This window comes from Dreissena polymorpha, chromosome 4 (assembly GCF_020536995.1).
Source record: "Dreissena polymorpha isolate Duluth1 chromosome 4, UMN_Dpol_1.0, whole genome shotgun sequence".
Taxonomy (NCBI): domain Eukaryota; kingdom Metazoa; phylum Mollusca; class Bivalvia; order Myida; family Dreissenidae; genus Dreissena; species Dreissena polymorpha.
This window is the reverse complement of record NC_068358.1, coordinates 86,709,156-86,723,693: the sequence shown is the minus strand read 5'-3', so window position 1 is coordinate 86,723,693 and position 14,538 is coordinate 86,709,156. Positions and strand designations below refer to the sequence as shown.

At 37.9% G+C, this 14,538-nt stretch overlaps 1 protein-coding gene across 2 annotated transcripts in view; it reads right to left on the bottom strand.

Annotated features, from left to right (window-relative positions):
- Positions 1–14,538, bottom strand: part of LOC127876680 (death-associated protein kinase 1-like) — a 137,377-nt gene that overhangs the window by 77,080 nt on the left and 45,759 nt on the right. For both annotated transcript variants that reach the window (XM_052422062.1, XM_052422063.1), the window contains 5 exons: positions 10,425–10,563; positions 4,407–4,530; positions 3,614–3,689; positions 2,162–2,314; positions 785–830 (listed from right to left, as the gene is read on the bottom strand). In XM_052422062.1, coding sequence (XP_052278022.1) covers positions 785–830; positions 2,162–2,314; positions 3,614–3,689; positions 4,407–4,530; positions 10,425–10,563 — 538 coding nt within the window. The remainder of the gene's footprint in view (positions 1–784; positions 831–2,161; positions 2,315–3,613; positions 3,690–4,406; positions 4,531–10,424; positions 10,564–14,538) is intronic.

Genomic DNA, 14,538 nt, shown 5'->3' with positions numbered 1-14,538 from the left:
TTAAAGTTGGAGCAAACAAACCAAAAGACAGACCAACAGACAGACCAACAGACGGCAAAAACAAAATGTCCCCCACTATAGTGGTGGGGGAAATAAAAAGCTTTCAAGAGAAATAGCAACATAGTAGGGATTCTAACAAATACTTATTATAAACACACTCTGTTGAAAGAACAAAATGATTGCTGGGATATCTTCATCCAAAGCAGGATTTCAACAAAACATAATAGAAGACACTGCAGGGCAATTAATTCTATCATACTGTCATATTTCTAAACAAAGCCATCACAAATGGCTGATGTCAGTATCAAGTATTAGTGACATGCGACTCCTTACCAAATGTAATTGTCATCTAGTCAGTGTCTACAAGCAAACAAACCTCTCCATCTATCCATTGAAGTACATAGGTATGTTGCACGGACAAAAGGACAACAGTTTACATGACTTAATGTATTTATTACTGGAGTGCCATGTCCCTCCATGTTCGATCCCCACTGTGAGAGGGTTCTTTAGATATCCCTCAAAGACGCCAAGTACTGGTTCTAGGCCCAGGAAAGGGACTCGAGAGCTTTCAAATAAGAAGTAGGTACTTTTAATCCAATCAAGCTAAAATAAATAGGTTTAACTTATTATTGCAGTGCTCAACAAAAGACCTAATTACCTTTGAAAATAAGTAAAACTGTAAAAACTGTTCCCAACACAAGTGCCACTACATGTACCATGTAGCTGCTGATGTTTTACCTATGCATGGAGTATTGAACAACCAAAGACAAAAGGGGGATAATACCTTGATCCAGGGATGATTAAGGCAGTCCCTGATTGTAGCCCTTTTCCTATAACAAAGATCATGGCATGATCATATTAAGCTTTTTGCTGATAATGGTAATAAAATAACACACTGTCTATATAACTTTTTTATGGTATCATAAATATTAGAACTGGACTACATGTATCACATCACATTACTAAGTACACGTATTTACATGTAAAAAGTTGTATTTTAATAGGTCGAATGCTTTAAGTACTAAACTCACTGAAATCTGTGAATTTTATTTCTTTTAAAAGTGGGAGGAATACCATCGCATTCCTAATGCAAAGTTTAATTGGCTGTTTCAATTGTTTACAATGAATTTTTCTTAAAAGAGAAGCATCAGATGTATATGACAGCACTACATGTACTTGTATGTTGTTCTAAAATTTAACAAGGTGCTAGACAGAAATATTTGCCAGTGGTAAAAATATGGATTCCATATCTGTAAGGTTTGGTGTAGATTTGATGAAAACTGTTATAGAGAGCGGAAACACCAAGTATGGGCAACTATTACCGTAAATATATCAAGAGAGAAATAACTCTGAAATTCCTGGTGAACAACAGCTGGTTATCAACCTGGATTCTTGTTTATGTCAAAAGAGATTATCCAGAAAGTTTGGTGCAGATTCTATGAAAACTGTGCAACTTAAAGAGCTGAAAAAATTGATATCTCCCCCACCAACCTTCCCGCCCGCATATTTGCCAAGGCAGTTCCCTTAATAATTCCTGGCAAGAGACAGGCGCATTAAAACTGATAATTTGTCATTTTCATCTAACCATTCTCCCCTTTTTGGGGTAGGATTTCTTTACCCTCATTTATGCGTTATTTTTTGTCTGTAAGTTGGGTTAAACACTTCCACAACAGGGGAATATAAAATCCAGTGTCAATATCCGTTTTCGAAAACATGCACGATTGGAAAGGATATTTTGAGGTGACTGGGCCTTAAAACAGCCTCTTCTAAATGACAATAATTGTGTGTTGATCTCCCACAAAATGAATGTAGAAACAAAACAAAACTGTTCTGCTATGAAGGTTCCAACCCAGCATTTGAGCATCACTGTGGAAAAAAAGGGCATAATTCATGTGAGTGAAGTGTCATCCTATAATAGCCTGTGCAGTCTGCACAGGCTAATATGAGACAACACTATCAGCTTTTATGGATTTTTTTCCTTTAAAGGAGGTTCTCTTCTAAACAAAAATCCATGGAAAGCAGAAAGTGTTGTCCCTGATTAGCCTTTGCAAACTGCACTGGCTAATCTGAACCAACAATTAACGCACAGCATCAACCTAAGTGTTTCATGAACGAGTCTCATTTGACTAGATGCCACAGGTAAGCTCCCGTTTCTGCCTACCTTGGGTCCTTAACAAGCAGTTGTCGTATGAAATCCTTGGCCAGCTCACTGGTGCTGCTGAAGTACTCCTCATCGAACTCATAGTTCACCGCCGTGATGTTGTGGTAGGTCTCCTGCTGGTTGTCACCCAAGAACGGCGAGGCCCCAGACAGTCTGCATACAAATGAACCACGCCCTGGGTAAATGAGTCTTAACACATGTGTGTAAAGTGTTGTTCATGATTAACCAGTGCAGTCAGTACAGGCTTATCAGAGACCACATTTTCCTGTGCAGTCAGTACAGGCTTATCAGAGACCACACTTTCCTGTGCAGTCAGTACAGGCTTATCAGAGACCACACTTTCCTGTGCAGTCAGTACAGGCTTATCAGAGACCACACTTTCCTGTGCAGTCAGTACAGGCTAATCAGAGACCACACTTTCCTGTGAAGTCAGTACAGGCTAATCAGAGACCACACTTTCCTGTGCAGTCAGTACAGGCTAATCAGAGACCACACTTTCCTGTGCAGTCAGTACAGGCTTATCAGAGACCACACTTTCCTGTGAAGTCAATACAGGCTAATCAGAGACCACACTTTCCTGTGCAGTCAGTACAGGCTAATCAGAGACCACACTTTCCTGTGCAGTCAGTACAGGATAATCAGAGACCACACTTTCCTGTGCAGTCAGTACAGGCTTATCAGAGACCACACTTTCCTGTGCAGTCAGTACAGGCTAATCAGAGACCACACTTTCCTGTGCAGTCAGTACAGGCTTATCAGAGACCACACTTTCCTGTGCAGTCAGTACAGGCTTATCAGAGACCACATTTTCCTGTGCAGTCAGTACAGGCTTATCAGAGACCACACTTTGCTGTGCAGTCAGTACAGGCTTATCAGAGACCACACTTTCCTGTGCAGTCAGTACAGGCTTATCAGAGACCACATTTTCCTGTCCAGTCAGTACAGGCTAATCAGAGACCACACTTTCCTGTGCAGTCAGTACAGGCTTATCAGAGACCACACTGTCCGCCTGAACTTGATTGCTAAGATGAGACTTTCTTTTAGCGAAAAATACTATACAAGCGGAACGTGTAATCCTTGTTTAGACTGTGTGGACTGCAGAAGCTTATCTGGGGCGACAATTTACTCCTTCAGCCCTGTTTTCCCAGAGACAGTTGCAAATAAGTGTACTCATTAAAACAAGCAATAAATAATTTGTAATACTTGTAAATACCCCGCAGTAAGTAGCACTTTAGAACTTCACATTTTAGAGGAACAGACATGATACTGATACAAATGTAACAACTCATAATAGATTTTTTGAAGCAAGAAAGTCCTGTCATGACCTTAATATAGGGCAAAGTAGATGAGTTTTAAACATAATTTATCTGAAAATATATCAATTAAAGGCACATAATTTTGATTGACAGAAAAACACATTGCTAACTTACACAAACACACCTACTGACTTACAGTATGTATGTGATGACACCGATACTCCACATATCCGACGCTAGGGACAGGGGTTCGAAACTCACAACTTCCGGAGCTGGAACACAACAAACAACTGTAGGGTGGAATCTTGATGGAATCATTTTGATGAGTTCATGAATACTTGTTCAAGTTACAAATACATATAAACAATTGCTTGTAAAAGAGAAACAGGAATGTTTTGTGATCTTGTTTTTTATCATATCTGACCCAATTTCATTCTTATAAGAATATAAATCTATATAAATATATATCTTCGGGAAATTCTTCTTACAAATTTATATGAATATTGGGCAATAAATTTGCCCTCTGGTGTTTTTTTACCCCCATCCTCCCCAATGACCCAGTTTGAATTTGTATTTATTTTTTTTTACAAATAATCTGACAAAGTTTCATGAGGGTTTGAAGTAAATGAGGCCTCGATATTGTTCTCAAGCATTTTCTTCAATTAGACAAGTTACCTTGTTTTTGATTTAACATGACCCTGTTTCATAATTGAATTAGATATTATTGTTCTCACCAGGGATTGATAAAAAAGACACTTCTGAAGAGTTCACAAGCTTTTTCTTTGATCTGTCGACCTGTGGATCTAGTTTTCAGATCACAAGTGATGCAATTTGGAACAAAGCAAATGTTAACAAAACAAGACACATGATGGACGATGGACAAAAAACTAAGTGCCATATCAAAAGTTCACCATGAGCTCAAAAAATATCATCAAAAGAATGACTCCACCCCTATCACACAATATTGAGAATTGTTTCAAGTATTTTACCGACAAACTCGGCTGTTCCCATCATAGCTCTGTGCTCCTCCTTTGGTCCTATTTTCCTTGACAGTCCAAAATCGATAAGTTTCACTGCTGTGCTGTTCTTTTCTTGCAGAAGAATGTTCTCAGGCTGAAATGAAGACCAGGCTATACATACACTTGTTTTCTTACAGATCTTTTCTCAATAAAAAATATAATGCCTTTCAAGATAACTTTGAAAGTATTTAATCTCTTACCACATAGATACATATTTTTACGCATTTGTTGTTCCTTAGAAAGATTAATTTAATTAAAGACCTTTCTTACTAGATTCAAGTTTTAAAGGCTTCATTTCAAACCCTAAGATACTGATGAGCAGCAAACAGCATTAAACCTGAACAGTCTGCGAGTTACTTGCAGGCTGTTCTTGTTTCATGCTGTTCGCACAAAGCCATTTTCACTTTGCTTTTGAGTGGGAAAGGGTTAAACAACATAAGTGTTTTTATTTTCCCTATTTTAAATATATTAAAATTACAAGATGTTCCATAAATGTAAATGCCCCAGGTGGAAGCATTGTAATTTTTTATTCATTAGCCCATTTGAATAAGTCAAGGTCAAAACAAGGTCATGGTCAAATGAAGTCTGGTGATGTGAATATGTCTGGATGTAAAGTATGACTGCTTTAAATTTACCTTTTAATTGATAATCTTTTCTGTGTGCATATTCATTATAAAATACCTTAGCTCTGCATAGTTTTACATGTTTTGCTTGTTGTAAATGTAGACTAGTCACCTCATAAGGCCCCTCTGGAAAGGAAGTGGAGCCAAGCTTAGCATTGGCTTTTCACAGGTCAAATAAATCTCAAGAATTGTTATTAAGGACGCGATTTGCAACCCTCTGAGAAGACCTTTCATTCCTTTGTAATCTTTACAGAAGTCTTAACAAGATATAGTGGATTATTTAGTTACAGTGAGAAAAAATTTATTCTTTAGTGACAGAGCTTGAAATTTTAAAAGCTAACGCTGCAAATAAATCCATTACAGGCTATATTCAACTAGATTTCCAGACAGCCTCAAGCTCAATTTGTGACCAGTTCTTGATGTTGAGCTAACGTTAAATTTGGATTAAAAAAGAATTGTGACCCTTTTGTTAAAATCTATTTATTTTAGCTTGATTGCATAAAAAGCCTAACGCTTGTTTGAAACACTCCCAAGTCCGTTTCCTGGGACTAGAGCCAGTACTTGGTGTCTATGGGGGAAATCGCAAGAACGCTCGCTCCCACAGTGGGTTCGAACCTGTGACCTCCCGGTCGCTAGGCGGACACCATATCCACTACGCCACTGGGACCCTTTGAATTAGTCTAAGTGAAAGGAATGTGAATATAAAGGTCAAAATGAGGTCCGGTCATGTGAGTGTGTTGAGAATCATCATAGGATATATCCATGCACATATCAAAGCTGTTTAGCAAGCGGTTATTATGTTAAAAAACAGATTGGTTTGTGTTATCAATGGATTTGTACAAGTATTTGTGCTTTCTGATTTGTTGTCTGAAAGTAGGCCAATGTCAAGATGAAAATGAGTTCAGGAGATGTGGGTATGTTGATTGTGTTCAAGGACAATATTCATGCAATATCAAAACTGTGTGGGAGGAATTCTTGATGTTATATGAAACTTGTCATTTTGGGTACACCTTGCATGGAGGGATGGATGGACAGAAGAGAGGATGAACCAATTGTTACATGCCACCTGCATCAGTAGATGCAAGTCCAATAAAAATCTCAATAAATGTATACTAACACAAAATGATGCCAAGCAAATCTTCACAAGTTGTTTAATCAGAAACAGGAAAAATTAGGGGGAAAATTAATCTGTCTTCATTTACTACTTTTTTTAAATTCACATTAATACATTTGGGTGATTCAATCCTTAATTTTATTACAAAAATGTTTAAAATCCAAATAAAATACAGACTTTATAAATCAGTGTAATACAATTTACATAAAACACACACTGTATTATGGAATTGATGTTTTTCATATCCCATATTGATGCGCCCCACCTTTTGTTTAATGATATTCTGAATATTAATATTTGTTAATAAATTATACTATTTATGTAGTAAATGAACACTTACCTTTTAATACATGTATTAACATTCCAAGAGTTGTGATGATCACCAGTGTGGGAATTTTATACAAATACATGACTGCATATTTATTATGTCTATACAGAATGCATTTTGTAATTAAAACCACCTCACTGTATTTTAAGTTTCCTTAAAAGTATAATTATTTTATTGTTGCTTAACACTTGTAAGGAGCAAAGCAGTTTCTTTGTTTAATGGCGTCCTGATAGGCAAATTGTCCATCTTTTTGTAATAGGTATCCATTACAACTCACCACAGAGTTTTAATAGATATTTTCCTCTATGTCTTATATCATATCTCATTTTACTAAAAATCGCTCATGGTAAGTCTTCATCAGAGCTTTGTTTACATTCGCAACGGCGGCCATCTTGGATTCTTAGAACTTGTCGACCCGGGTCCATTTGCCTTAGTTGGTCGTTCGATCATAGGTCGGGTCGACCGGGTGCTGAATCCACCAAGGAAGATCAGCGTTCTTTTGGGATTCCTGTTCGTGCCTCCACGCCAAACGGTCACGTTTTTTTTATCATAGAACTAAAGAGGTGCTATTAGGAGGATAAGCAGCAGAACAGTTAAACTTGAATCGCCGATCCAGTTTGCAGATAAGGTTTTCTACTTTCTTCCTTGTAATTGTTTTGCTAGAAATTTCAATCGGTTCACCTTCATGAATTGTCTCAATTTTTTTATACTGGTTTGTTTACATCCTGTGGTGACTCATCCGCGACACAGATTCTCTATCTCTATTTTTTTAAGTCGATTAACGTTTTCTGTTTACGAAGAAATAACTGCTTAGCTCCACGAACCAGATATTTCAGAGTTTTATATATCCGCTGTTGTAATCCAACAATCGACGTGCGTTATACAGAAAAAATCTTTAAACTTATGGCGGTGTTATTTGCTTGAAACTTGTTTACGACTAACTAATTAAGTCAATATGGGTTAGTACAAAACGGGACAGCAGTACGCAACAATATTACCATACGAGAAGCGGCTTCATCCATTTTGCAAGCGTCATACATTGTAACGCAAACCATTACTTTTGGAACAATCGAATAGTATATTAAGTATACTTTATATTTTGATAATGTAAGTAAGCAATTAATATTACAGTAAAATGTAACAATAGCATAAGCAGAATAAAATTCACCCTTTTGGTGCAAAAAGGTACCATGTGCCTTCTAATTTCAATGTCACATGGTACCTTCTTGCACCAATGGGGTAAAATAATAATCAAATGAAAGCATCATGAGGGCAGCAAATTTTAAACTACAATAAGGGAGGCAAATCTTGCAGCCTTGACAAAATGAGAGATATATTGGTTACCTGAGTCATAAAAAAATGTAGAATTCAAGCATTAATTACATATGCATTAAAGAGGCAAAACTAGTCCATTTGCAACATTCCAAATTAGTAAAAGGTCACAGTGAGTTTAGGTTGGGATGGTCAATATCCTCACATACACTATTCAAGTGCTTTAGTAAGACAGTGGTGCTTTTGCACCAGTCAAATGACAACCACTTCTAAATGATCAAAATAAGCTATAATTTTAACAAGGCTTGTTCCGATTATTGGTTTCAAACATTACAGCTTGTAACATTTTTTAGATCTCGAGTAATAATAATAATAATTCTGCATGATTATTCAAAATCCTAATTTCATTTCAATTGGTACCAGAGGTATGAAAGGTAAAAGCAGAGTCTCATGGTGTACATTCAAAGCTAGTCTTACATCAACTGCAAGTTGATGATGAGCTAAATGTCTCCTCATACTTTGATATCTAGGTGTGCAAGAAACTCATTTGGACGTACAGCTCGTCCAAATGCCTCTTTCTTCAAAAAGGGGCATCAAGGGCGAGAGCGGGGAAGCAAGACATACCTTCAAATCTAAAAGTGCGAGAACTTTATAATTATGGACTACAAGCCATATAAGTCTTGCTTCAAGAGTGGAGCATAAAAGGAAAGAGCAGGGAAGCACGGCGTACCTTGAAATCTAGGTGTGCTAGAACTTCACATTGAAGACAAGCCAAATAACTTCAAGAGTGGTGCATAAAAGGAAGGAGCAGAGATGCAAGGCATACCTTCATATGTAAGAACCTCATATGAACAACAAGCCAATTGACTAAAACTTCAAACGTGGGACATAAAGGGTAAGAGCCAAGTAGTAAGGCTAACTTTAAAGTCAAGCTGAGGTATGTTTTTGGTGTATTTTCAAGTCCAGGTGAGCTATGTATTTGTAATGAAGGGGGTACCTTCATGTCAAGGTGAGCTATGTATTTGTAATGAAGGGGGTACCTTCAATTCAAGGTGAGCTATGTATGTGGTGTACCTTAAAGTCAAGGTTTGCTATGTATTTGGTGTACCTTCAAGTCAAGGTGATCTATGTATTTGTAATGAAGGGGGTACCTTCAAGTCTAGGTGAGCTATGTATTTGGCGTACCTTCAAGTCAAGGTGTGCTATGTATTCAGTGTACCTTCAAGTCAAGGTGAGCTATGTATTTGGTGTACCGTCAAGGTGAGCTATGTATTTGGAATGAAGTGAGTACCTTCAAGACAAGGTGTGATATGTATTTGTAATGAAGGGGGTAACTTCAAGTCCAGGTGAGCTATGTATTTGGCGTACCTTCAAGTCAAGGTGTGCTATGTATTTGGTGTACATTCAAGTCAAGGTGAGCTATGTATTTGGAATGAAGGGAGTACCTTCAAGACAAGGGGTGATATATATTTGTAATGAAGGGAGTACATTCAAGACAAGGTGAGCTATGTATTTGTAATGAAAAGGGTACCTTCAAGTCAAGGTGAGCTATGTTTTTGGAATGAAGGACATACCTTCAAGTCAAGGTTAGCTATGTAATTGTAATGAAGGGGTATATTCAAGTCTAGGTGAGCTATGTATTTCTAATGAAGGGGGTAGCTTCACGTCTAGGTGAGCTATGTTTTTGTAATGAAGGGGGTACCTTCACGTCTAGGTGAGCTATGTATTTGTAATGAAGGAGGTACCTTCAAGTCAAGGTGAGCTATATGTATTTGTAATGAAGGAGGTACCTTCAAGTCAAGATGAGCTATGTATTTGTAATAAAGGAGGTACCTTCAAGTCCAGGTGAGCTATGTATTTGGTGTACCTTCAAGTCAATGTGTGCTTGTATTTGTAATGAAGGGGGTACCTTCAAGTCCAGGCGAGCTATGAATTTGTTATGAAGGGGGTACCTTGAAGTCAATGTGTGCTATGTATTTGTAATGAAGGAGGTACTTTCAAGTCCAGGCAATCTATGTAATGACGGAGATACCTTCAAGTCCAGGTGAGCTATGTATTTGGTGAACCTTCAAGTCAATGTGTGCTTGTATTTGTAATGAAGGGGGTACCTTCAAGTCCTGGTGAGCTATATGTATTTGTAATGAAGGGGGTACCTTCAAGTCAAGGTGAGCTATGTATTTGTAATGAAGGGGGTACCTTCAAGTCGAGGTCAGCTATGTATTTGTAATGAAGGGGGTAACTTCAAGTCCAGGTGAGCGATGTATTTGTAATGAAGGAGGTACCTTCAAGTCCAGGCGAGCTATGTATTTGTAATGAAGGAGGTACCTTCAAGTCCAGGCGAGCTATGTATTTGTAATGAAGGGGGTATTTTCAAGTCCAGGTAAGCTATTTATTTGTAATGAAGGGGGTATCTTCAAGTCCAGGCAAGCTATGTATTTGTAATGAAGGGGGTTCCTTCAAGTCCAGGTGAGCTATGAATTTGTAATGAAGGGGTTACCTTCAAGTCCAGGTGAGCTTTGTACTTGTAATGAAGAGGGTACCTGCAAGTCCAGGTGAGCTATGTATTTGGTGTACCTTCAAGTCAAGATTTGCTATGTATTTGTAATAAAGGGGGTACCTTCAAGTCAAGGTGAGCTATGTATTTGGCGTACCTTCAAGTCCAGGTGTGCTATGTATTTGGAATGCAGGTGCTCCACACCGTTCAGTATCTGCTTGAGGAAGGAGGAGGCCTCTTCTTCAGAGAGCCGGTCCTTCGAAGAGAGGTACTCAAACAGCTCACCACCGTCAACACTGAAACATGATGAGAAACACAAGGGCGGTCAAAATAACTGCTCGCTGAGAAACCAGAGCACATTGAGCCAAATAAGCTGTGTTTTTGGAAAGACTGGGCTTACTGCATAGCGACAAAGTGTCATCCTAGATTAGCCTGTGCAATTAACACAGCCTATTCAGGGATGACACTTTCCTGTTTGATGGAATTTTATGTTTAAAGGAAGTCTCTTCTTAACGAAAATCCAGTCTCAGCTGTAAGTGTCGTCCTGTGTTCTCCAGCAAAATTTGAGAAGCCAGTTACGTCTAAGCTGTAAGTGTCGTCTCAGATAAGTCTCTACTGACTGCACAGGCTAATCTGGGACGACTCTTTACCAAATGCATTACGCCCAGTTTTCCCAGAACAAGGCTAAAATAATCAGAAACTCATCCCACTTCTTTTTGTTACATATAAAGCTCATTGTTTTACTATGACACTCTTTGTTTGTTGGATAAAATGGCGGCCATAAAGCTGTATGTGATTGGCTGATAAGTTCATTTAATTGACAGCTAGCAAATGTTAATTGGTTGGTTCTGCACCCTGCTCTACATTACAATGCAATGAATACAAACTGTTTATGCGAAATATTTTATCATTTGTGCCAGGTGATCTTTTACACAAGAAAAGTAGTTGCTTTTAAAGCAAATGTATTTTTTTTAGTCGAAATTTAATTTTCATAATCTTTCACCAACACATGAATATGAAAAAGGAATTTTAAGTGCACTTTATTTGTAATTGTTTAAAAGAACCATCAATCAAATATTGTTTATTTCCAGGAAATTCATAACTGTCAACAGACAAGATAATGCCCATATCAACATGTTTATTCATATTTCTTGCAGAACCAAACATGACGTATATATATGTGGTGTGACTTAAACAAATATACACAGATTCATAGATAGGTGATTTCCCAGAAATGTATACGTCTTATGTACATTAACAAGTTCTCAACTTTACAACTTATTTGTAATGTATACAACTCTTATTTTGTTGATTTTATTGAACAACTTCGTACTTTTTTATTTATCAACATTATTTTTCTGTTGTGAACAATAATAGTAAGATAATCACTACTTTTTTTAAACAGATAGATCTAGTAATTAAGTCCAAAAAGAAACTGAAAAATCACCGAAATCAAAGAAAATCTTCACATCTGCTAAGATTGTATAACAATAGACAAACTGAAATCTGGTGAAGACACATTGCTAAATGACTTCTAAAACATGAAATTGCATTTTTATAAAGTGTGTTACTTGAGTGGTCTGGCACATTTTCAACACCAGACAACACTTTCATTCACAATCATTTAAATCAAGACTGAACCTGAGATCTCTGCAAGCATAGACAATTTAACCTCTCTCTTTTTGAAGTGATTGAAATAAGTACAAGCCCACAAACCCTGCATTGGTAAATTGTGAACATGGTCCACAGCACAAGCCCACAAACCCTGCATTGGTAAATTGTGAACATGGTTCACAGCACAAGCCCACAAACCCTGCATTGGTAAATTGTGAACATCATTCACAGCACAAGCCCACAAACCCTGCATTGGTAAATTGTGAACATGGTTCACAGCACAAGCCCACAAACCCAGCATTGGTAAATTGTGAACATGGTTCACAGCACAAGCCCACAAACCCTGCATTGGTAAATTGTGAACATCATTCACAGCACAAGCCCACAAACCCTGCATTGGTAAATTGTGAACATCATTCACAGCACAAGCCCACAAACCCTGCATTGGTAAATTGTGAACATGGTCCATGGCACAAGCCCACAAACCCTGCATTGGTAAATTGTGAACATGGTTCACAGCACAAGCCCACAAACCCTGCATTGGTAAATTGTGAACATGGTTCACAGCACAAGCCCACAAACCCTGCATTGGTAAATTGTGAACATGGTTCACAGCACAAGCCCACAAACTCTGCATTGGTAAATTGTGAACATCGTTCACAGCACATACCCACAAACCCTGCATTGGTAAATTGTGAACATCGTTCACAGCACAAGCCCACAAACCCTGCATTGGTAAATTGTGAACATCGTTCACTTACATTTTCAGTTAAAATAGTGTGTAACATTTCTCATACTTAAAACGGAATATGAGAATTAAGGATCTCTTAGTCTAACTGATTAGATTGATAATTAATGGCTTTGAAAAGTAAAAATTTAAAAGTTCAAAGAAAATAATGACTGTTTACATGGTCTCCCCCTGGCAAACAATGCTCTTTAGCCAAAATTACCACATTATGGTCGAATTCTTATAATTTATTTTGTATATTTAATTATAAAGTTTTGTTTTTAAATGATAGAGCAAGTGGAAATTTCTTTAGCCAATGTTTCTAATTTGTAGCCAGAGATAGCCCAGTTCACTTACAGGTTGTCATGGTGTAGGTTCAATCCCATTGTGGGAACTTTTTTTATCTCTTCAAAAACAGCATGTATGGGTTCTACACAGGGAGCTGACTTGAGAATGTTTCAATATGCCTCAGGCTTTTAATGCAATTGAGCTTAAATAAATAGATTAAAACTAAGTTCTCATACACTAATAGCTCTAGTATCAGTATGACCTCTTGGTTAGTCTCATACACTTACAGCTCTAGTATCAGTATGACCTCTTGGTTAAGTCTCATACACTTATAGCTCTAGTATCAGTATGACCTCTCGGTTAGTCTCATACACTTACAGCTCTAGTATCAGTATGACCTCCTGGTTAGTCTCATACACTTACAGCTCTAGTATCAGTATGACCTCTTGGTTAGTCTCATAAACTTACAGCTCTAGTATCTGTATGACCTCTCTGTTAGTCGCATACACTTACAGCTCTAGTATCAGTATGACCTCTCTGTTAGTCGCATACACTTACAGCTCTAGTATCAGTATGACCTCTTGGTTAGTCTCATACACTTACAGCTCTAGTATCAGTATGACCTCTTGGTTAGTCTCATACACTTACAGCTCTAGTATCAGTATGACCTCCCGGTTAGTCTCATACACTTACAGCTCTAGTATCAGTATGACCTCTCGGTTAGTCTCAAACACTTACAGCTCTAGTATCAGTATGACCTCTTGGTTAGTCTCATACACTTACAGCTCTAGTATCAGTATGACCTCTCGGTTAGACTCATACACTTACAGCTATAGTATCAGTATGACCTCTTGGTTAGTCTCATACACTTACAGCTCTAGTATCAGTATGACCTCTTGGTTAGTCTCATACACTTACAGCTCTAGTATCAGTATGACCTCTCTGTTAGTCGCATACACTTACAGCTCTAGTATCAGTATGACCTCTTGGTTAGTCTCATACACTTACAGCTCTAGTATCAGTATGACCTCCCGGTTAGTCTCATACACTTACAGCTCTAGTATCAGTATGACCTCTTGGTTAGTCTCATACACTTACAGCTCTAGTATCAGTATGACCTCTCTGTTAGTCGCATACACTGAACGGCTCTAGTATCAGTATGACCTCTCGGTTAGTCTCGTACACTTACAGCTATAGTATCAGTATGACCTCTTGGTTAGTCTCAAACACTTATAGCTCTAGTATCAGTATGACCTCTCGGTTAGTCTCATACACTTACAGCTCTAGTATCAGTATGACCTCTTGGTTAGTCTCATACACTTACAGCTATAGTATCAGTATGACCTCTCGGTAAGACTCATACACTTACAGCTATAGTATCAGTATGACCTCTTGGTTAGTCTCATACACTTACAGCTCTAGTATCAGTATGACCTCTTGGTTAGTCTCATACACTTACAGCTCTAGTATCAGTATGGCCTCCCGGTTAGTCTCATACACTTACAGCTCTAGTATCAGTATGACCTCTTGGTTAGTCTCATACACTTACAGCTCTAGTATCAGTATGACCTCTCTGTTAGTCGCATACACTTACAGCTCTAGTATCAGTATGACCTCTCGGTTAGACTCATACACTTACAGC